The sequence below is a fragment of the Oncorhynchus nerka genome, linkage group LG2 (genome assembly GCF_034236695.1).
Source record: "Oncorhynchus nerka isolate Pitt River linkage group LG2, Oner_Uvic_2.0, whole genome shotgun sequence".
Classification (NCBI taxonomy): domain Eukaryota; kingdom Metazoa; phylum Chordata; class Actinopteri; order Salmoniformes; family Salmonidae; genus Oncorhynchus; species Oncorhynchus nerka.
This window is the reverse complement of record NC_088397.1, coordinates 30,788,864-30,811,077: the sequence shown is the minus strand read 5'-3', so window position 1 is coordinate 30,811,077 and position 22,214 is coordinate 30,788,864. Positions and strand designations below refer to the sequence as shown.

Genomic DNA, 22,214 nt, shown 5'->3' with positions numbered 1-22,214 from the left:
GCAGCGCCTCTTCAACCTCAGGAGGCTGAAGAAATTCGGCTTGTCACCAAAAGCACTCACAAACTTCTACAGATGCACAATCGAGAGCATCCTGGCGGGCTGTATCACCGCCTGGTACGGCAACTGCTCCGCCTCAACCGTAAGGCTCTCCAGAGGGTAGTGAGGTCTGCACAACGCATCACCGGGGCAAACTACCTGCCCTCCAGGACACCTACACCACCCGATGTTACAGGAAGGCCATAAAGATCATCAAGGACATCAACCACCCGAACCACTGCCTGTTCACCCCGCTATCATCCAGAAGGCGAGGTCAGTACAGGTGCATCAAAGCTGGGACCGAGAGACTGAAAAACAGCTTCTATCTCAAGGCCATCAGACTGTTAAACAGCCACCACTAACATTGAGTGGCTGCTGCCAACACACTGTCATTGACACTGACCCAACTCCAGCCACTTTAATAATGGGAATTGATGGGAAATGATGTAAATATATCACTAGCCACTTTAAACAATGCTACCTTATATAATGTTACTTACCCTACATTATTCATCTCATATGCATACGTATATACTGTACTCTACATCATCGACTGCATCCTTATGTAATACATGTATCACTAGCCACTTTAACTATGCCACTTTGTTTACTTTGTCTACATACTCATCTCATATGTATATACTGTACTCGATACCATCTACTGTATGCTGCTCTGTACCATCACTCATTCATATATCCTTATGTACATATTCTTTATCCCCTTACACTGTGTATAAGACAGTAGTTTTGGAATTGTTAGTTAGATTACTTGTTGGTTATCACTGCATTGTCGGAACTAGAAGCACAAGCATTTCGCTACACTCGCATTAACATCTGCTAACCATCTGTATGTGACAAATAAAATTTGATTTGATTTGATTTGAACACCCTCATATATGCATAGAAAATATAATATCTTATTGGTGCCATGCAGATTCCAACTTGAAGGTATGGTATTGTGCTATACTGGAAGAATAGAGGGTCTCCCATTCCCCATCCTGACCCACTACTCTTTTGTGGTGGAAGTTAGACCTCTTGGCTTCATAGCAGTCTTGTTCTTTCTCTGTTTACTTCATCTCTGGGCTGTTCAAAGGACCACCAAATGTTGGATTCACATAGATTGATATCCGTTTTCCTGAATGGAAGGCCCTTTCTGGACAATGCTGTAGTGTGTCACTCACTGTTTTCCATTTGTTTGGAGGACTTTCCTGTTGTCTTCGTAATAGCAGAGCCTTGTGGGAAAGAGTTGACCCGTAAAGGAATACATCTCTGTGGGGGTTTACTATCCTTGTGGGGACTAGAAGTCCTCACAAGGATAGTAAAACAAGGAAAATACAGACAAGTGGGGACATTTCGCAGGCTAATTAGGCTTAAGGGTTAGGGTTATAATTAGTTAGGGTTAGGAGTTCGGTTAAGGGTTAAGGGTTAGGAGTTAGGGAAAAGAGGATTTTGAACAGGAATCAATTGTTTGGTCCCCACAAGTATAGTTAAACAAATGTGTGTGTGTGTATATATATATATTATGTGTGTGTGTGTGGGTTTGTTTGTGTTATTTAGTCACCTGGACACTACATGACATACTGGTCCAGTGTCTGTCTGTCTACCATCTGCCCTATAAAAGTGCTGGTGTCTTTTGACTGACTGTGTTGGCTGAGAGAACATGTGTCACTATGCGTGTGTGAGGGCATTTGCTGAATTGTTATGTTATTGTTATGCTAAAGTCACTGTGGCTTAGCGGCCCTCGCTGTGAATGAAAGGTCACAGGTCAACGGGCTGTTCAGACTTCCATCTGCAACTGTGGGTCTGGATATCAGTCTGGAGGATTTAGATAGCAGACAAGGGCAACACACTTTTCTCTCTCTCTCTCTGTGTATGTGTTTGAGTGTAAAAAGTCTATATATATTGAAATGACATGTATGTTTCTTAAAATGTAACACATATCAAGACATCTGAAAGAGAATGTAATGGTGTACACATTAGAAAACCTACCGCTAGGAAGTGAAAGGCATGTCGCCATCTAGTGACAGCCTTCATGAAAGCATGCATGCATGCATGCATACTGTCTGTCTGTCTGTCTGTCTGTAAAATGTGGTCATTGAGCCATTGAGTAAAATGTGGTCACAAATACAATGTTATCTGACACAAGCCAAGTAGACCAGGTTCCAGTAAAATCACAAGTTTTCTGAATCTAACATTACTCAAGAATTGTATAATAATGCATGTTTCTCAAATAAACCTAAAATTACTGCAACCCGGTCAAATTTTATACCTGTAAATCTAGCTATTTTAGTCAACACCAGATGGCGGTGGCCACCTTCGAGAAGAACCCTTCCCTATTACTTATTACTGTTAATTCTTATGCATTTCCTTGGTGTTTCCTTGTATCTTTCAGATAATGTAGACTAGAAGAAAGCATGTAAGAAGTGGAATGTCATCTCAATTTCTTTGCAGGAGGAGATGTTGATTTGTATTTACGTAGATGTCCATACATCATCACACAAGTAGAAGGCATCAGATGTATAATCTCCCATGTCTTCTGTGTCTCTGCCTGGAGGAGGGGAAGAGCAAGTCCAGGGTGTGTGCCAATGTATTCTGTGGGGCTGGCAGGGAGTGTGCTGTGACAGAGAAAGGGGAACCTTCCTGCCTGTGCATCGAGGTGAGTCTTAGCCTACACACACACACACACACACACACACACACACACACACACACACACACACACACACACACACACACACACACACACACACACACGCAGGCATGCCTGCACTCTCACACACAAACACACACACACACGGTACGCACATGCATGCATGCATGCATTCTCACACATACACACACACATTCCTGGCAAAGACCAAATGTCTCACTCCACAGATTGAAAATGGGTGCTCTCTCTCTCTGTCTTCAGCAATGTAAACCTCACAAGCGCTCTGTGTGTGGCAGTAATGGTAAGACGTACCGCAACCACTGTGAGCTCCACCGCGACGCCTGCCTGACCGGCCTAAAGATCCAGGTGTACCACGACGGACACTGTGAAGGTAGGGGACCCTGAAAATAATCTCCAGGTTGTCTGAGGCATAGAAATATATTACTAGAATGGACAAAGCCCCTCAGACCATACACATTTCAATGAAACACATATGTACACTCAATATGACTGCTGGTCTTCCCATCACAGAGTATTACCTTGAATAGGAAAGTCTGTGCTGGGAACTTTATTTCTGTGTTCCAACGGACAATCTGCAATAAAGAGGAGATTAAGCAAAGTGTTTGCAGTTGTTTTGATTGTGTTATGATTTCTTTCAGAGAAAAAGACAGACAAAGCTGTTGCTGCTAGCCCAAGTAAGTATACTGCTCAAGGTCATGAGGCCCATTGTCTCAGAGAGGTTAATGAATAATTGATTAATGATAGCAGTAGGTTCATTTTATACTATCCTTGCATGCACTGTAGAAGATACACTGTTGGATATTCCTTTACACTATCACACAACAGCTATGTGCTCAAGGGAAACACACACACACTCACACCCAGCCCCCACCCAACACACACACACAAACAGAAGTACTCTCACATACTTAGTTCCAGTAGAAACACGCTGTAAATATGAGCGAGTCTGTATAGTCATTTACCCTCTCTACTCTCTCCCTCTCTGCCTGTGTAGTCGTGTGCTACCTGGCCAACAGGAATGAGTTGCGCAGCCGGGTCATCCAGTGGCTGCAGAATGAGGTGGTCCCTGACGGCTGGTTTGCCAAGGGCTCCAACTTCTCCAACATCCTGCTCAAGTACTTTAAGGTAGGTTGGACTTGTGGGGTGTTTGTGGGGTTGGGTGGGTGGTTAGGTGTGTGTGGTTGTGGTTGTGGGCCCAGTGTGTGCCTGGTTGTGTGTGTGTGTGTGTGTGTGTGTGTGTGTGTGTGTGTGTGTGTGTGTGTGTGTGTGTGTGTGTGTGTGTGTGTGTGTGTGTGTGTGTGTGTGTGTGTGTGTGTGTGTGTGTGTGTGTGTGTGTGGAGAGAGGTAATGATGCTTTCGTAGTTGAACTATTGCTGGAAAACTGCAAGGAAAAGTACCGGACAGCTCACAGTATTTAAAGTGGGAGTGGAGTTGTATTTATTTCTAGTCCTGTACTTCTAGAAAGTCCTCCTCTGTCCTCACCTTAATAAAACGGCTAAGATTACAATCCGTTAGCATGTATAGACTACTTAATGACTCCGTAAGCAGCGGAATGATACACTTCACTTGCAGCAGCTCTACGGAGACAGAATCAGTTGAAAATTCACAGAGTTCTCCCCGTCTGTCAGTTAGTTATCTTGTTTGTTCTGTGGGCCAAGCTACACAGCATGGAAAACGCCCCACAGCAAGAACAGACTGTTTAACATTCTTCCCACTGCCCAGCACTTGAACACATAACAACAGTTATGCAACAGCTCTCCTGCTCTGCCCCCCAAAGAGTCAAGATCATCTCCACCTGTGTGCCTGTGTGGTTGACACTTCTCACAGAAAGCCCATAGAGCTCTGATGGTCGTCTCCGCCATTTCTTTTCATACTAAATAAAATGTTAAAAATGTATGAATGAATATTCCTACAGGACTATGACAATGGAGACTCCCAGCTGGATTCCACTGAGTTCCTTAAGTTCCTCCAGCACAACGAAACAGCCATCAACATTACGTCATATGCTGACGAGGAGAACAACCGCCTGCTCAGGTGAGCCCCAACCACTGGCCCAGGGTCAGTAGTGCACAGCTGTCAATCATGACAGGTATAATGCATTCTAAAGGCATAATGTCTTATAATCATGTCGTAATGATCCTGACTGAGAGCCAGACGTTTTGAGTTCGTATACATTTTCATATCAGTAAGTGTTACTTACTGATATTTGCTGAGTGCAGTGCATTCTCTTCAAGTAGTAGCAACATAATGATGGTTTATCTCAACATATTGGTATCTCGGTAATGTGGATTTCTTTGTTGAATAAGAATACTTACTTAAAAGACTAATGACTGTACCTGGCAATCATTTGTTTTCAATTGCTGCTTGAAGAAAAGTAAAGAATTCTCAATACGGAGCGGCAGAGTAGCCTAGTGGTTAGAGTGTTGGACTCGTAACCGGAAGGTTGCAAGTTCAAACCCCCGAGCTGACAAGGTACAAATCTGTCGTTCTGCCCCTGAACAGGCAGTTAACCCACTGTTCCTAGGCCGTCATTGAAAATAAGAATTTGTTCTTAACTGACTTGCCTGGTTAAATAAAGGTAAAATAAAAATAAATAAATAAAACATGGAGTACTTGGAGCAATTGAAAGCAATGGAAAGGCCATGATGAAGCAACTGCTTGCACTGCTAATAGGTATTTGATTGAGGTCTTTCAGTGAATCGGTTATTGCCATATTGATATAAAACTACCGTATACAGAAGCAATGGCAACCTGTATAATACATCAATATATTGTCACGGGCATCGTAAGAAGTGTAGCATGGTGAGCGTACATATTCCTTTTATTTATAGAAATGTAGCCAAGCAAGCAAGCAAGCACGCAAGCAAGCAAGCAAGCAAGCAAGCAAGCAAGCAAGCAAGCAAGCAAGCAAAAGACCATGAAGCTTAACTTCAGCTATAATGCCTCTAACAAAGTCAACTACCCACAAACAACAGGGAAAGAAGGCTGCCTAAGTATGATTCCCAATCAGAGACAACGATAGACAGCTGTCCCTGATTGAGAACCATACCCGGCCAAAACAAAGAAATACAAAAACATAGAAAATAGAACATAGAATGCCCACCCAAATCACACCCTGACCAACCCAAAATAGAGACATAAAAAGCTCTAAGGTCAGGGCGTGACATATATGCTATTCAAATTCTGTGGAATTCAGTTGTTCAGTTCTTGCCCTAACTCTGATGTTGAACTGTTCAGTTGTTAGTATCTAATCACCCTGCTGCACCTTTGCAGCCATGGTGAGTGTGCTGTAGATTACTACAGTTGAGACTGTATGGAATCATCAAAAAATGTAATTGATTAGGATGAGGGATGTAGATTTGTTATATCACAGTTATTTACATGGTGACCTCGAGACAGGGTGTACAAGGGCAGGGGGATGGGTGATTTGGGGGGGCTGAAAGTGCTGTTTTGGCAGTTCTGCAATGGTGAGGCGGCTTGTTTTGATGAAAAGTGGGGGTGGGTGTGGGTGGCAATGGGGCCGGTGCTCAGTGGCACCACACTGGCTGTCCCGTGGGACCATACCCCTCTCCCATGCATCATGGGTCTGGGAGCGGGCGCAGAGAGCGACACAGGGATTTGGGCAGTATTAACTCTCATTCATGTGTGGAATCTTCCTCCCAATTTGTGTCGGCTGGCTATCTGGGGTCATCTGTGAGATCGACTAGAGTTAAAGGGCAACTGGACTGGCAGTAGGCCCAGTCTAAGGAACATTTACAGTGCATTCGGAAAGTAGTCAGTCCTCTTCCCTTTGTCCACATTTTGTTATGTTACAACCTTATTCTAAAATGGATTCAATTCATTTTTTCCCCTCATCAATCTACACATAATGACAAAGCAAAAACAGGTTTTAAAATGTGTTTGCAAATGTATTAGAAATAAAAAACAGAAATATCTTTGAACGGGGTATGGTAGGAGGTGCCAGGCACACCGGTTGGTGTCAAGAACTGCAACGCTGCTGGGTTTTTCAACGCTCAACAGTTTCCCTTGTGTATCAAGAATGGTCCACCACCCAAAGGACATCCAGCCAACTTGACACAACTGTGGGAAGCATTGGAGTCAACATGGGCCAGCAACCATGTGGAATGCATTTGACACCTTGTGTAGAGTCGATTCCCCGACGAATTGAGGCTGCTCTGAGGGCAAAAGGGGCTGGGTTGCAAGTCAATAATGTTTCGTCAACTCAGTGTATATACATTAGCTCCAGTGAAATGGCAGTAACAGTAGTCTGTTTAACTGTATTTCCCTCCTGTGTCTTATTGGTCCTATTGTTCATGACCCCACCTCTCCTGTTGGTGTCTAGGAGCCTGTGTGTGGATGCCCTCATCGAGCTCTCAGATGAGAACACGGACTGGAAGTTGAGCTTCGATGAGTTCCTAAACTGCTTCAAGCCTGGCTTCAACCCACCAGAGAGAAGTAAGACTGACACCATATACAGTATCTTCCTGTTGTGTTTTTCTATGTCCCGTGTTCAATCCCTACATTTTTAAAAATGTGATTTGATTATTCGACCATTTTAAAAACACATTAAAAAAAGACCCTTTCATAAATGAAATACTGTTACCAAAGAAAATTAAAATTAAGATGTCCAGAAACTGCTTCTCCAATAAAGATCCCCGATTACGCTTGTAGGCAATGTCATGGCAACGTTAGCTATCTATGGTTATGCGCAGAAACACGTCATCGGGTCTATAGGTTGTGTCTATCGATTGAGTGTCACGCCTGCTCCCGCTCTGAGGCTGCCCAGCAGTACGCACTCCTGCCACCATCATTACACACACCTGCTTCCCTCGTCACGCGTATCTGCGATTATTTGGACTCACCTGGACACAATCACCTGCTCTCATTACCTCCCCTATATCTGTCTGTTCACCAGCTCTGTTCCCCGCTTCAGCATATTGTCGGCATGTCGTTTTGTTCCCCCCGTTCTGACGCTGGTCCTGTTCCATGTCCGTTCTTTAAATTGTTAGGTTCTAATCTTCAGAGTAAAAACTCTACGGACACTATGAAAGCTTAACCAAGTTTATTCTTCCCAGAGGACCAATACAGCTGCATCAGGCGACCAGGTATTCACACAAGCACTGATATTTAACTATGCTGAGTCTCCTCCTACACATCATGAACAGTGATATCTGTTCTTCCTCACTTCATCTAACCTCACATCTACCCCAAAGTGATCACTCCTCCCCAACTCACGGCTGTTATGGTGACTGGTACCAGACTGTGTCTCTTCTCATCCCAGAGGATCCCTCCCATGGGATCCCTGATGGCTAACAATAACATATCCTGACATAATGTAAACGTTATACATCACCCTCTCTCCCTCAGTGACATGAATAAGTATATTTCTCATTCTCAGAACCCAACAAAATGTTAAACTCCCTGTACCTGCTTCTCGTTATCGGTTCTTACATTTAAAGAACATTCACAAATAAGGAATCATTTTCACTTCTCCTACTGATTTCCCAAAACCCGGTCTGGTCCATTGAGACTGCTTCGCAAGGCGCTCCCAAAAGTATTGGCCTCTTTGATCTCTGGGTTTGAAAACTCTGTGCTGTTACTGATCAAAATGTAATTTCCTGTGATGTCCATTGACTTCCTGTTATCTGCTTCCTGTAGAGTGTGCCCTGGAGGATGAGACCTATGAGGACGGGGCAGAGACTCAGGTGGAGTGTAACCGCTGTGTCTGTGCCTGTGGGAACTGGGTCTGCACAGCTGTGACCTGTGAAGGTGAGACTAGCTGTCTTACACCTGCCTTTATAGTAGGCCCTTACTGATCTAGGTCATAGTGTGAGGGGATTGTGCGCTAAGATGAATTATGTTCTTTCTCTCTCCCTCTCTATTTATGTCTGTCTCTTCCTCGCTTTATCACTCTCTCTCTCTCTCTCCCTGTCCATATTGGCTTGTGTCTCGCTTCCTCTGTCCCCTCTCCTCACTATCTTTCTCTCTCTCTTTCTCTCTCTCGCTTTTTCTCTCTCTCTCTATTTCTCCCTCCCTCCCTCCCTCCCTGCAGATAAGGTGCCTGCTGTGGAGAAGACTGAAGGTGCTGACCAGGAGATGACAGAGGAGGAGTGGACACGGCGAGTGGCTGAGCTCAATAAACATCAGGTTAGTCTGGAACAATGAATAGCACATTACGTTTTGCTGGTACTTGTTAAAGGGGCAATCTGCAGTTGCTACATATATTTTTGGACTTATAAATAATTATATGTACCCATTGACTCTTAAAGAGTAAAATTTGTAAATGCCTCAAAACATGTTTAAACTATAATTCTGATATAATGGATGGTCAGTCCTTACATCCATAGCTCTGTCTATGAATTTGAGAGTGGTTACAGTACATTTCTCCAGCCCATCCCTCAGCTTTTAATCGAAACACTTAAGAAGTGTTATTGTTTCAATCGTGGCTTGCCCCTTTAAGTAACAGTATAGGTCAATGAGGCTGTGTACTTATACAATACACACACCTGTACTTAGAACTTTATGAGTCAATTACTGTAATAATCATAGCCGATATTTGGCAAAGTTTACATGCCCATGCTTCTAGGTATGTCTCACTTTTTGGCTGTGTCTTTACTGTACATCAGATCTGGGTTTTGCTTTCTGGGTTTTGCTTTCTTTTTAGTACTACTGTTTGCACATATGGGACTATTCCATTGGTTCCATCGCGTCAGGCAAGCTCAACCAAGAGCAGCTAATGTATTTTAAACGATATGAACCCATGCTGTGTACACGGTGTATCATAAGGGTACTTGTACTACAGTAGCCAATAATCTTGTTCCTTTAACTCCTGTTAGGAAAGTGTGGAGAAGATGAAAGTGAGCACTAAGGACATTTGAGAGAGAGAGAGAGAGAGAGAGAGCCCTCTTTCAGTCCCACCATCAACAATCACTATCTGGCTGAAGCTTTGGAGCTTGTACTGTTGCTAAAGGAATACATCACTATTGTTTTTAGATTTTAAAATGTTAATTATTATGATTTTTTTTAAACTGTACCAATGTCTATTGTAATATGATTGTGTATAGGGGAGACTAGTTGAATTGTGTGTACCGTACCATCAAACACAGTCCTGTTATCCTATTTGAGTAACACTCCGAAGACTTGGTAAGAATCCATGTCACCTAGTGGTGGGGTAATATTTGTATTCATTTGAGTTAATTTGTTGTTTTTGTTTTCTGTCAGTCAAATTAGCTCATCTATAGAAAAGAGAAGAGTGTGTGAATTGGACATAATAAGGAAAGCACAAGTTGTAAGAACTACTGTTAAAAGAAAAATTACTTCACAGTTGCCACGTCACATACCCAACCACATCACAGAGGGTTGAGATAAGCAATTCGGCGAGAAAGCATAATCAGATGCATTGACCTTACAGGGTTGCTCTTCCAGACACCTGGGTATTTTATTGGGCCAGTAAATCACATGAAGGATGAACACATGGCTGAGTTGTAAATGTACCTGAATACCATTGTAAATCCATCAACAGTGTGATTACACTTGCCTGGCAGTGTTACTACTCATATCATATCTGTAATATATACAGTAAAAACCCATTGACCCATAACATCTGATGGTGCCAGGGTTCAATCTGTTAGGAAAAGGGAAATTAAGAAAGTCCACACTCAGTCTTAGACAAGAACTTGTATTCCAGCTCTATTTTCTGAGGTAGCCTAGTGGTTAGAGCGTTGGACTAGTAACCGGAAGGTTGCAAGTTCAAAACCCCCTAGCTGACAAGGTACAACATCTGTTGTTCTGCCCCTGAACAGGCAGTTAACCCACTGTTCCTAGGCCGTCATTGAAAATAAGAATTTGTTCTTAACTGACTTGCCTAGTTAAATAAAGGTCAAAAAAATAAAAAATGATAGGGTTCAATCTGTAGGCTGCATGTTCACACTGATGGGGTAATGCTGTCCATCTGTTTACAAATGGCTTTTCTATCAACGGGGTTGTAAGAGTTATTACTCCATAAAATGAATCGAATGCCAAAGCACTAGCCTGGATACGGATTTGGATTGTGAAGTGAAACTGAAGAATTCAGTATGGATCCAGGCTACCAAAACACATAGATGGTGTTTGTTTGAATCACTGTAGTGACAGTACTGTATTGCTAGGAGAGTTCGTGATAACGTTTGAGTCTCCTTCTCAAACCCGGGGGGGGGGGGGGGGGGGGGGGTATTTCAAGGATGCTGCAGATGTGAGCAAACTAGAAAAATATGTTGATGTAGTGGATGAAGTGTGTGGATTTGTAATGAACAGGATAATAGTACTTGATTACACTCCAGTGCTATGGGTCACTCTTACTCATTTGAAATACACGATTGTGTGGTCCGTCTGAGACATACATCGTCTGTGCATGCTTTGCCAACAGTACTGCAATTCATTTGATCGTTGATGTGTCTTTTGGGGAGCTGATGCACGGCGGTCTCTCGGGATATAGGTGCTTTGGTTGGATGACTTTGTTCGGGCACAAGGATTGGGAAAAACAACTTCTACAAAACATGTTTGATGGCATAACTGAAACCAAAGTTCAAATGCAAGATACCTGAGGTACGGTATGTGTAGTAACCTTTAGAAAGTAAGTGCCTTACATTTTCACTAAGACCTCGGGACGTCTGTCACTATGAAACCATGCCAAATGTATGGTCTAATTGAAGTTAGTAACCTGTGTTTCTTTTGTTTGTTATGTGCTATTGTCTCACTTTTAGAATAATACCAGCTCACTTTGTTTGCTTCGTTACAGGAGACTTTTCATTAAACATTTACTCCCTGTTGATTATTAAGACTACTGTATTGTCAAACAGTTATGCAAGCATTATACATGTCAATAAACACATTTAATAGACGTACTGGAATGGTTATGCACATTTTTATTAATACACTTTTGACTGAATGTGTGTGTACTGGGTGTGGTATATGGCCAATATACCACGGCTAAGTGCTGTTCTTATACACGAACGCAACGCAGAGGGCATGGATTCAGCCCTTCGCGGTGGTGTACTGGCCATATACCACAAATCCCCGAGGTGTCTTATTGCTATTATAAACTGGTTACAAAGTAATACGAACGATAAACAATACATATTTTGTCATACCCGTGGTATACGGTCTCATACACCACGGCTTATAATGGTCATTATATCATTTCACATGTATTTTATGATTTCACATGTATCCAGACCTTTGTGACATAAGGTCTACCACTAAAACTAGTAGGGCATATGACAAAATATTAGATATGGTTCCTCGTAGGCTGATAGAAACGAGAGCTGGGGTGTCCAATTGCAAAGTTAATTGACCATGTATTTCAGTGTGAAAACAGATAACCGTTTACAAAGCATCCACAAACGCGCAAACGTGATTTCTGGACATGGAGACGTTCTGTGGCACCAGAGCAAGCAGGCATGCACGGGTTAATTTAAACTGGGGGCGGAGAATCTAAAGCTTGACCAGCCTTGTTACACCGGCTACATGTGAACGCGATGCCAATGTGACAGCTGTGCGTGTACGGTCCGTGGTGTGACTGCGGTCTGTATTTAATGGACATTTATTTGCAGATTAGCACAATGCGTAGAGAGGCTTTATACGGTCTTGACCAGTGCTGAAAGAGCTTATACTTTGTAAAAAAAACAACACTTAATTCATTCATATTTTTGAACTCGCTGGATAGCAATTGGTATTGAATATGGAGCTGTTTGCAACAGTTGATCAGGGGGGTTGCATTTTGGACATGTCCCATCTGAATCTGGAGAGCTTAAATTTGGACACTGTCGGTGACGAACGGAGGAGAGTGACCCAACAACTCTACCTGTATAACAACCGACTGATTGTGTTTCCCGCTTCGGTATGTCTATTCTCCAATTTGGAAGTTCTGGATATAAGCAACAATGGATTAACGGTTCTCTGTGAGGACATTCAACGTTTGTCAAACCTCAAAACACTCATAGCCAAGAACAACCGTTTGAACGAATTCTCGTTCCCAAAGGAATTTGGGTCCATGCAGATAGACACATTGAACTTCAGTGGGAATATATTTGAAGAGGTGCCCATTCAGTTTCTAAAACTCCAGCGATTAAAATATCTGTCTCTTGGGGGTAATAGACTCAAAGCTATCCCCTCAGAGATAGAAAATGTTACCAGGTAAGACTACTGATACATTATAGCGGCAATAGAGTTGTAATAGTGTAGGCTAACGGTATTAGTTACAATGAAACTAACTGCTTACACCATAGTACCCCATGTAACGTTAATTACCATGCGATCATGGGTTTTATATAGGCACTTAATATAAATGGGGACTTTTAACAAACAACAACATCTATGCATGACGAAGTGAGGTTGTTGACATTTAGATGAGCTTTAAGCTTTTAAGCTTCTGAGCTTATACACTCGTTGCTTCTAATAGCGTAACGTTGGGACGCTCAAATGTGAATAAAGAAATCGCCACATCAAGGTTACGTTGCCCTTATCAAATATATTTTAGTCATTTAGCATACACTCTTAACCAGAACGAGAGTCCCATAGGGCGGCGCACAATTGGCCCAGCGTCGTCTGGGTTTGGCGGGTGTAGGCGGTCATTGCAAATAAGCATTTGTTCTTAACTGGTTTGCCTAGTTAAATAAGGGTTAAATAAAAATGTAAAATACGAGCCATTAGGGTTGAGTGCCTTGTTCAAGGACTCATCGACAGATTGTTCACATAGGTCAGGGATTCGAACCAGCCGCCTGCCACTAACAAACCCATCACTCTTAATCGCTAGGCTACCTGCGCCTTACCTTATAATAGCATGCCCATAATAGCCATTATTATAGGCTTGAATTACAGCGGTAATGTCAAGGTGTGCATTCAGGAACTAGATGGCGAGGGTTAAGATAACGGGCATATACATTTGCATAAAATCAATGCTGTTGCTGTATTCAGCTAGATAGGTTCCACATCTTGGTGCTGCATTGACACAAATCTTTGGAATCAGCTCATCAGTGTAGCTTAGCCTGTCTGGCTGGCTGTGTGCCATGTTACAAAACAAGGTCATTTGACATATTGCCCACAGTGGGGGACTGGCACCATGAGAGAGGAAAATGGGGGTTTAGGACTTGGAATACATTTACATTTACATTTAAGTCATTTAGCAGACGCTCTTATCCAGAGCGACTTACAAATTGGTGCGTTCACCTTAAGACATCCAGTGGAACAGCCACTTTACAATAGTGCATCTAAATCTTTTAAAGGGGGTGAGAAGGATTACTTTATCCTATCCTAGGTATTCCTGAAAGAGGTGGGGTTTCAGGTGTCTCCGGAAGGTGGTGATTGACTCCGCTGTCCTGGCATCGTGAGGGAGTTTGTTCCACCATTGGGGGGCCAGAGCAGCGAACAGTTTTGACTGGGCTGAGCGGGAACTGTACTTCCTCAGTGGTAGGGAGGCGAGCAGGCCAGAGGTGGATGAACGCAGTGCCCTTGTTTGGGTGTAGGGCCTGATCAGAGCCTGGAGGTACTGAGGTGCCGTTCCCCTCACAGCTCCGTAGGCAAGCACCATGGTCTTGTAGCGGATGCGAGCTTCAACTGGAAGCCAGTGGAGAGAGCAGAGGAGCGGGGTGACGTGAGAGAACTTGGGAAGGTTGAACACCAGACGGGCTGCGGCGTTCTGGATGAGTTGTAGGGGTTTAATGGCACAGGCAGGGAGCCCAGCCAACAGCGAGTTGCAGTAATCCAGACAGGAGATGACAAGTGCCTGGATTAGGACCTGCGCTGCTTCCTGTGTGAGGCAGGGTCGTACTCTGCGGATGTTGTAGAGCATGAACCTACAAGAACGGGCCACCGCCTTGATGTTAGTTGAGAACGACAGGGTGTTGTCCAGGATCACGCCAAGGTTCTTAGCGCTCTGGGAGGAGAACACAATGGAGTTGTCAACCGTGATGGCGAGATCATGGAATGGGCAGTCCTTCCCCGGGAGGAAGAGCAGCTCCGTCTTGCCGAGGTTCAGCTTGAGGTGGTGATCCGTCATCCACACTGATATGTCTGCCAGACATGCAGAGATGCGTTTCGCCACCTGGTCATCAGAAGGGGGAAAGGAGAAGATTAATTGTGTGTCGTCTGCATAGCAATGATAGGAGAGACCATGTGAGGTTATGACAGAGCCAAGTGACTTGGTGTATAGCGAGAATAGGAGAGGGCCTAGAACAGAGCCCTGGGGGACGCCAGTGGTGAGAGCGCGTGGTGAGGAGACAGATTCTCGCCACGCCACCTGGTAGGAGCGACCTGTCAGGTAGGACGCAATCCAAGCGTGGGCCGCGCCGGAGATGCCCAACTCGGAGAGGGTGGAGAGGAGGATCTGATGGTTCACAGTATCGAAGGCAGCCGATAGGTCTAGAAGGATGAGAGCAGAGGAGAGAGAGTGCGGAGGGCCTCCGTGATACAGAGAAGAGCAGTCTCAGTTGAATGACTAGTCTTGAAACCTGACTGATTTGGATCAAGAAGGTCATTCTGAGAGAGATAGCGGGAGAGCTGGCCAAGGACGGCACGTTCAAGAGTTTTGGAGAGAAAAGAAAGAAGGGATACTGGTCTGAAGTTGTTGACATCGGAGGGATCGAGTGTAGGTTTTTTCAGAAGGGGTGCAACTCTCGCTCTCTTGAAGACAGAAGGGACGTAGCCAGCGGTCAGGGATGAGTTGATGAGCGAGGTGAGGTAAGGGAGAAGGTCTCCGGAAATGGTCTGGAGAAGAGAGGAGGGAATAGGGTCAAGCGGGCAGGTTGTTGGGCGGCCGGCCGTCACAAGACGCAAGATTTCATCTGGAGAGAGAGGGGAGAAAGAGGTCAGAGCACAGGGTAGGGCAGTGTGAGCAGAACCAGCGGTGTCGTTTGACTTAGCAAACGAGGATCGGATGTCGTCGACCTTCTTTTCAAAATGGTTGACGAAGTCATCTGCAGAGAGGGAGGAGGGGGGAGGGGGAGGAGGATTCAGGAGGGAGGAGAAGGTGGCAAAGAGCTTCCTAGGGTTAGAGGCAGATGCTTGGAATTTAGAGTGGTAGAAAGTGGCTTTAGCAGCAGAGACAGAAGAGGAAAATGTAGAGAGGAGGGAGTGAAAGGATGCCAGGTCCGCAGGGAGGCAAGTTTTCCTCCATTTCCGCTCGGCTGCCCGGAGCCCTGTTCTGTGAGCTCGCAATGAGTCGTCGAGCCACGGAGCAGGAGGGGGAGGACCGAGCCGGCCTGGAGGATAGAGGACATAGAGAATCAAGGGATGCAGAAAGGGAGGAGAGGAGGGTTGAGGAGGCAGAATCAGGAGATAGGTTGGAGAAGGTTTGAGCAGAGGGAAGAGATGATAGGATGGAAGAGCAGAGAGTAGCGGGGAGAGAGAGCGAAGATTGGAAGAATAGAGTGGATAATAAGTTATAGACTAAAGATAAGATGAGAAGGTCAATTGGACACCCCCCAAAAGCATACAGCAGTTTCAGACTGTATTGAGGCTAAATTAGCAACTGTGCTTTGCATCATAAGGCCTCCCATCTTGACGTTTCTCTCACAGGATTTCTCGTTCTCTCTCTATCTCTCTCTCTCTCTCTCTCAATCTCCTTCTAAAAGGAGATGTTTTACAATCAGAGTTCTTTTACAATCATCTCTTCTCTTCATTCTGTATCTCTTCCGTTGACATAAATTGTCAAAACACTGGAGTTAAATTCTTAACTAACTCTCCCTTTATCTCCTCTCTTTTTCTTCTGTTGTCAGCTTTATCAGAGAAAGTTGGCAGGTGTTCGCTCTGGAGGTGTTCAAGAGTTTAGTATGTGTGTCAACTTATCACAGCGATTCTCCAAAAACAAACAGACCACTCAGTCCAATCTTTGAACCCTGGAATTTCAACATGCTTCTTCTGGATTTAGACAACTGTTTGGCCATTCTTGACCTTTGAACATTGTGCATTATATAATCCACGTAATAATTCACATTTCCTGTTGCTGCGGGATTAGATTATTTTTATGCTGTAGAAAACTGGTTCAAATTAAGATACTACATCTGTGTGTTAATTTAGCAATGTTCCCTGTCATTCCAAGCGTGAAGAAAAACATATTTTTTTTCTCTGATCTGATGCAGTCTGGAGATGCTTTATTTGGGTGGGAACCTCATCACCTCCATCCCCCCAGAGCTGGCCAGCCTTCGCGGTCTCAGATACTTGGTCCTTTGTGACAACCGGATACAAAGTGTACCCCCCCAACTCACCAGGTGAGGGCCATCCCATAAGAGAAACACTGACTTTACATAATTTATTAATTTGACCGACAGTTATTTTTTTCTTTTTTAACTTGGGTCTCCTGTGTGTCATAAGACTGTGTTAGCCTGCTGAGCTAAAGCCATGATTCACTGTCATGTCTGAATATGTCTGTTTGTAGACTCTACTCCCTGCGCTGCCTCAGTCTCCATAACAACCTACTCACCTACCTCCCGCGGGAGATCCTCAGCCTGGTGCACCTGCAGGAGCTCAGTCTCCGCGGCAACCCCCTGGTGGTCCGCTTCATCAAGGACATGACTTACGACCCTCCCTCCCTGTTGGAGCTGGCCGGACGGACCATCAAGTCCTGCAACCTGCCCTACCACACCAATTATCTGCCTGGAAACCTGGTGCATTACCTGGACCTGGCCAGCAAGTGTCCCAACCCTAAATGTACCGGTAAGTGGAGGAGAGGGGACAGGTTTAGGTTACATACTTATGTACTAGTATTTGTGAGTGGATCAGATGAGGCTCGTCCAGGGAGGAAGAGGAGGCTGGTCCTCCTCAATAACTTGAGGATAAAATTCAAATGAAACATGTTCAAAAATCCTCTTTGAAAATAAAATCAAAGCTTGAGATATTTGTATTGTTCTCATATTGTTGTGCTACTTGTCTCCTTCCTCTCAGGTGTGTACTTTGACTCATGTGTGAGGCACATCAAGTTTGTGGACTTTTGCGGGAAATATCGGCTACCCTTCATGCACTACCTGTGCTCCCCAGAATGCACCTCTCCCTGCAGCTCCAACCCGCAGAGCGACGCTGAGTCGGAGGACGAGAAGTGCGTGTCGGCCAACAGGCTGCAGAGAGTGCTTCTGGGATAGAAGAAAGTGGAACGTGAAAGGACCTCGAGTTCACTGACACACATACTGGATGATGGACAGTTTCCATGACTCCCAACTCACCTGACTAACTCAACTTCTCCTGTGCCATACACGATAAACACCGACACTGAGCTGTTCACTTCCAATAGAGTGCCACATTCAACATGAGATGTAGGATTCCTCAAGGAGTGATTGTAAAGTAAATGAACCACAGTTTATCTTTTTTTTTTTTGAGCCGTAGTGTTTTAAACATCTAACTGAAGCTTATGGAGGACTGATTTTGTTGTGGAGCACTCATCAAATGTATTTTAATGTAGAGCCTCAGTTTGTAGTTTCTGTGTTAACATGAAGGGATGAATGAATTTACAATATAGATTCAGAAACGCAGAATGTGTTCCATGCTTCTTTTTTTTTTAAATCACCTCTCTTAACAGTTACCCTTTAACCGTCATACTTCTATTGACACTTTGGCTGCTCGCACATGTAATCCTAATATACAGTAGTCTCTGTCCCCTGTAGCATTTACACACCAGGCATTAATGCCTTCCCTTATCTCACAAAACAACAATTTGTGTTGTTACAAACCAAGGGGAAAGTTGTGTATGTTAATGTGAGGATCTCTTGCTCAAAGATACTAATCCAGAGCTTGTACTGTGAATTAAATGTTTTACATTGGTTTTATTTTTATTTTTAAAAATAATTTATTTGAATAAATCGAAATGAATATCTATATATTATATCTGTTGATTGTATAAATACAGTATATCATTGACATGAGTACTGTTCTGTTAACTGGATACATAAGATAATGCTTTTTTTATTTTATTAATTTGTTATTGAACCTTTATTTAACTAAGCAAGTCATATTCTTATTTACAATGATGGCCTATCAAAAGGCAAAAGGCCTCCTGCGGGGACGGGGGCTGGGATTAAAAAATAAATAACATTATAGGACATAACACACATCACGACAAGGGAGACAAGACAACACTACATAAAGAGAGGCCCATGACAACAACATAGCATGGCAGCAACACATGACAACACAGCATGGTAGCAACACAACATGGCAGCAGCACATCATGGTAGCAGCAGGGTACAAACATTTTGGGCACCGACAACAGCACAAAGGGCAAGAAGGTAGAGACAACAATACATCACGCCAAGCAGCCACTACTGTCAGTAATAGAATCCATGAATGAGTCTTTGAATGAAGAGATTGAGATAAAACTGTCCAGTTTGAGTGTTTGTTGCAGCTCGTTCCAGTCGCTAACTGCAGCGAACTGAAAAGACTAGCGACCCAGGGATGTGTGTGCTCTGGGACCTTTAACAGAATATGACTGGCAGAATGGGTGTTTTATTGTGAGGATGAGGGCTGCAGTAGATATCTCAGATAGGAGGGAGTGAGGCCTAAGAGGGTTTTATAAATAAGCATCCACCAGTGGGTCTTGCGACGGGTTTACAGAGATGACCAGTTTACAGAAGAGTATAGAGTGCAGTGATGTGATGTGTCCTATAAAAGAGCATTGGTGGCAAATCTGATGGCAGAATGGTAAAGAACATCTAGCCGCATCTAGCTGTTCATACCCGGGGCAATAATTGTGGCAATAATCATTCCAATGTGAAGAATTTAGCATGATGATAATAAAGTGTAATACTTCATGATATTGTTTTTGTTCCATTTTATTATATTTCTGTGTCCGGGCTGCGTTAAAGTTGTTCCCTCAGGCAGCCCCAAACCATAATGACACCGCCTCCATGCTTTACGGTTGGTATGAGGTTCTTCTGTTCAAAAGGCAGTGTTTCTTTCTCGAAAAAGATGGCGTCTGGCATTGCGGCCAAACAACTCCACCGTTGACTCATCTGTCCAGAGCTTATTGTTCCAGTAGTCTTGGTCTTTACCCAGGTGTTGTCTGTCAAACGTCAGTCTTGTCTTGATATTCTTTTTTGAGAGCAGAGGCTTCTTCCTTCCTGACCACCCATGTAGGCCAAGTTTGTGTTTGTGTCTCTTTCTGACAGTTGACTCATGCACTTCAATATTGATTGTGGCAAGAGTGGCATGTAGATCCCTTGATGTTACCCCGGGGTTCTTAGAGACTTCTATGAGCATCTTTCGGTCAGCTCTTGGGCTGAATTTGGTGGGACGACCTGTCCTAAGTAGATTGCCAGTGGTCTGGAATTTTCTCCATTTTTAGATGATCTGTCGGACAGTGAAATGATGTACTTTGAATTGCTTGGAAATGTATTTGTAACCCCTCCCAGACTCAAGGACATGAATAATATTTATTCTGATGGCCTCGGATAGGTATTTTGATCTTTGCATGATGTGTTACCACACACACATATGTTTAATACCAAACCAGACCAAGTTTCTAATCTTTATGGGAGGCTGGCCCCTCCCAAGGTACTCTCTAATGATTTCTCAATCATTGTCACCGGTTTGGGTGCACCTGATCCTAATTTTAGCCATTTTAGGTGATTGTAAAGGCAAGGGGGTACAAATTATTTCTGCAGAAGGAAATTATATTTTTGTTTATTTTAGTTGCATAACAATTTCAAAGTAAATGTTTTGTGTGTGAGTTGTTAAATTGGGTTACCTTTATCAATTAATTTGGTTGCAATTTAGCTCAAATATCCATGTGTCCAAATATGTAAAAAAATACAATAAAAAAATGACCACTTTCCAAAGAGTGTACTTACTTTTTCACATTTTTATTTATTACATGTTTTTATTTCACCTTTATTTAACCAGGTAGGCCAGTTGAGAACAAGTCCTCATTTACAACTGCGACCTGCCCAAGATAAAGCAGAGCACTGTGACAAAAACAACAACACAGAGTTACACATGGGATAAACAAACGTACAGTCAATAACACAATAGAAACATCTATATACAGTGTGTGCAAATTTCGAGAGGCAATAAATAGGCCATAGTGGCGAAATAATTTGAATTTAGCATGTGCAGATGATGATGTGCAAGTAGAGATACTGGGGTGCAAAAGAGCAAAAAAATAACTATATGGGGATGAGGTAGTTGGGTGGGCTATTTACAGATGGGCTGTGTACAGGTGCAGTGATTGGTAAGCTGCTCTGACAGCTGATGTTTATAGTTAGTGAGGAAGATATAAGTCTCCAGCTTCAGTGACTTTTGCAATTCGCTCCAGTCATTGGCAGCAGAGAACTGGGAGGAAAGGTGGCCAAAGTAGGTGTTGGCTTTGTGGATGACCAGAGAAACATACCTGCTGGAGCCCGTGCTATCGGAGGGTGTTGCTATGGTGACCAGTGAGCTGAGATAAGTTGGGGCAGTACCTAGCAAAGACTTATAGATGACCTGGAGCCAGTGAGTTTGGTGACGGATATGTAGGGAGGGCCAGCCAACGAGATCATACAGGTTGCATTGGTGGATAGTATATGGGGCTTTAGTGACAAAACTGATGACACTGTGATAGACTAAATGACATTGCCGAAGTCAAGGATTGGTAGGATAGTCAGTTTGACGAGGGTATGTTTGGCAGCATGAGTGAAGGAAGCTTTGTTTGTGAAATAAGAAGCCAATTCTAGATTTAATTTTGGATTGAAGATGCTTAATGTGAGTCTGGAAGGAGAGTTTCCAGTCTAACCAGACACATAGGTATTTGTAGTTGTCCACATATTCTAAGTCAGAACCGTCCAGAGTAGTGATGCTAGTCAGGCGGGCGGGTGCGGGCAGCGATCGGTTGAAGAGCATGCATTTAGTTTTACTGGTATTTAATTTAAGAGCAGTTGGAGGCCACGGAAGGAGAGTTGTATGGCATTCAAGCTTGGAGGTTTGTTAACACAGTTTGCAAAGAATTTCCAGATGTGTACAGATTGGTGTCATCTGCGTAGAGGTGGATTAGAGAATCACCAGCAGCAAGAGCAACATTATTGATATATACAGAGAAAAGAGTCGGCCCAAGAATTGAATCCTGTGGCACCCCCATAGAGACTGCCAGAGGTCTGGACAACAGGCCCTCCGATTTGACACACTGAACTCTATCAAGTAGTTGGTGAACCAGGCGAGGCAGTCATTTGAGAAACCAAGGCTATTGAGTCTGCCCATAAGAATTCAGTGATTGACAGAGTCGAAAGCCTTGGCCAGGTCGATGAAGACGGCTGCACAGTACTGTCTTTTATCGATGGCGGTTATGATATTGTTTAGGACCTTGAACATGGCTGAGGTGCAGCCATGACCAGCTTGGAAACCAGATTTGCATAGCGGAGAAGGTACGGTGGGATTCGAAATGGTCGGTGATCTGTTTGTTAACTGGGCTTTTGAAAACTTTAAAAAGGCAGGGCAGGATGGATATAGGTCTGTAACAGTTTGGGTCTAGAGTGTCTCCCCCTATGAAGAGGGGGATGCCCGCGGCAGCTTTCCA

General features: G+C 43.7%; 2 protein-coding genes across 2 annotated transcripts in view; both read left to right on the top strand.

The window, feature by feature from the left end:
- LOC115134097 (follistatin-related protein 1-like) overlaps positions 1 to 11,589 on the top strand; it is a 29,154-nt gene extending 17,565 nt beyond the window's left edge. The window contains exons 3-11 of the mRNA XM_029667740.2: positions 2,591 to 2,692; positions 2,948 to 3,077; positions 3,346 to 3,381; positions 3,702 to 3,832; positions 4,623 to 4,741; positions 7,050 to 7,162; positions 8,366 to 8,476; positions 8,760 to 8,854; positions 9,544 to 11,589. Coding sequence (XP_029523600.1) covers positions 2,591 to 2,692; positions 2,948 to 3,077; positions 3,346 to 3,381; positions 3,702 to 3,832; positions 4,623 to 4,741; positions 7,050 to 7,162; positions 8,366 to 8,476; positions 8,760 to 8,854; positions 9,544 to 9,585 — 879 coding nt within the window. The 3' untranslated portion in view covers positions 9,586 to 11,589. The remainder of the gene's footprint in view (positions 1 to 2,590; positions 2,693 to 2,947; positions 3,078 to 3,345; positions 3,382 to 3,701; positions 3,833 to 4,622; positions 4,742 to 7,049; positions 7,163 to 8,365; positions 8,477 to 8,759; positions 8,855 to 9,543) is intronic.
- Positions 11,590 to 12,060: 471 nt separating this feature from the next.
- Positions 12,061 to 18,227, top strand: LOC115145177 (leucine-rich repeat-containing protein 58-like). The gene is made up of 4 exons (XM_029686510.2): positions 12,061 to 12,880; positions 16,822 to 16,950; positions 17,118 to 17,395; positions 17,624 to 18,227. Exons 1-4 carry the CDS (start codon positions 12,426 to 12,428, stop codon positions 17,815 to 17,817), a joined length of 1,056 nt encoding a protein of 351 aa, XP_029542370.2. The 5' UTR covers positions 12,061 to 12,425; the 3' UTR covers positions 17,818 to 18,227.
- Positions 18,228 to 22,214: the final 3,987 nt, after the last annotated feature.

Bases quoted from the DNA above. Each gene is read 5' to 3' on its own strand.
- LOC115145177 (XM_029686510.2), top strand. From the start codon at position 12,426: ATGGAGCTGTTTGCAACAGTTGATCAGGGGGGTTGCATTTTGGACATG. The intron at 12,881-16,821 runs GTAAGACTACTG...GATCTGATGCAG, and splicing joins GAGATAGAAAATGTTACCAG to TCTGGAGATGCTTTATTTGG. The intron at 17,396-17,623 runs GTAAGTGGAGGA...CCTTCCTCTCAG, and splicing joins TCCCAACCCTAAATGTACCG to GTGTGTACTTTGACTCATGT.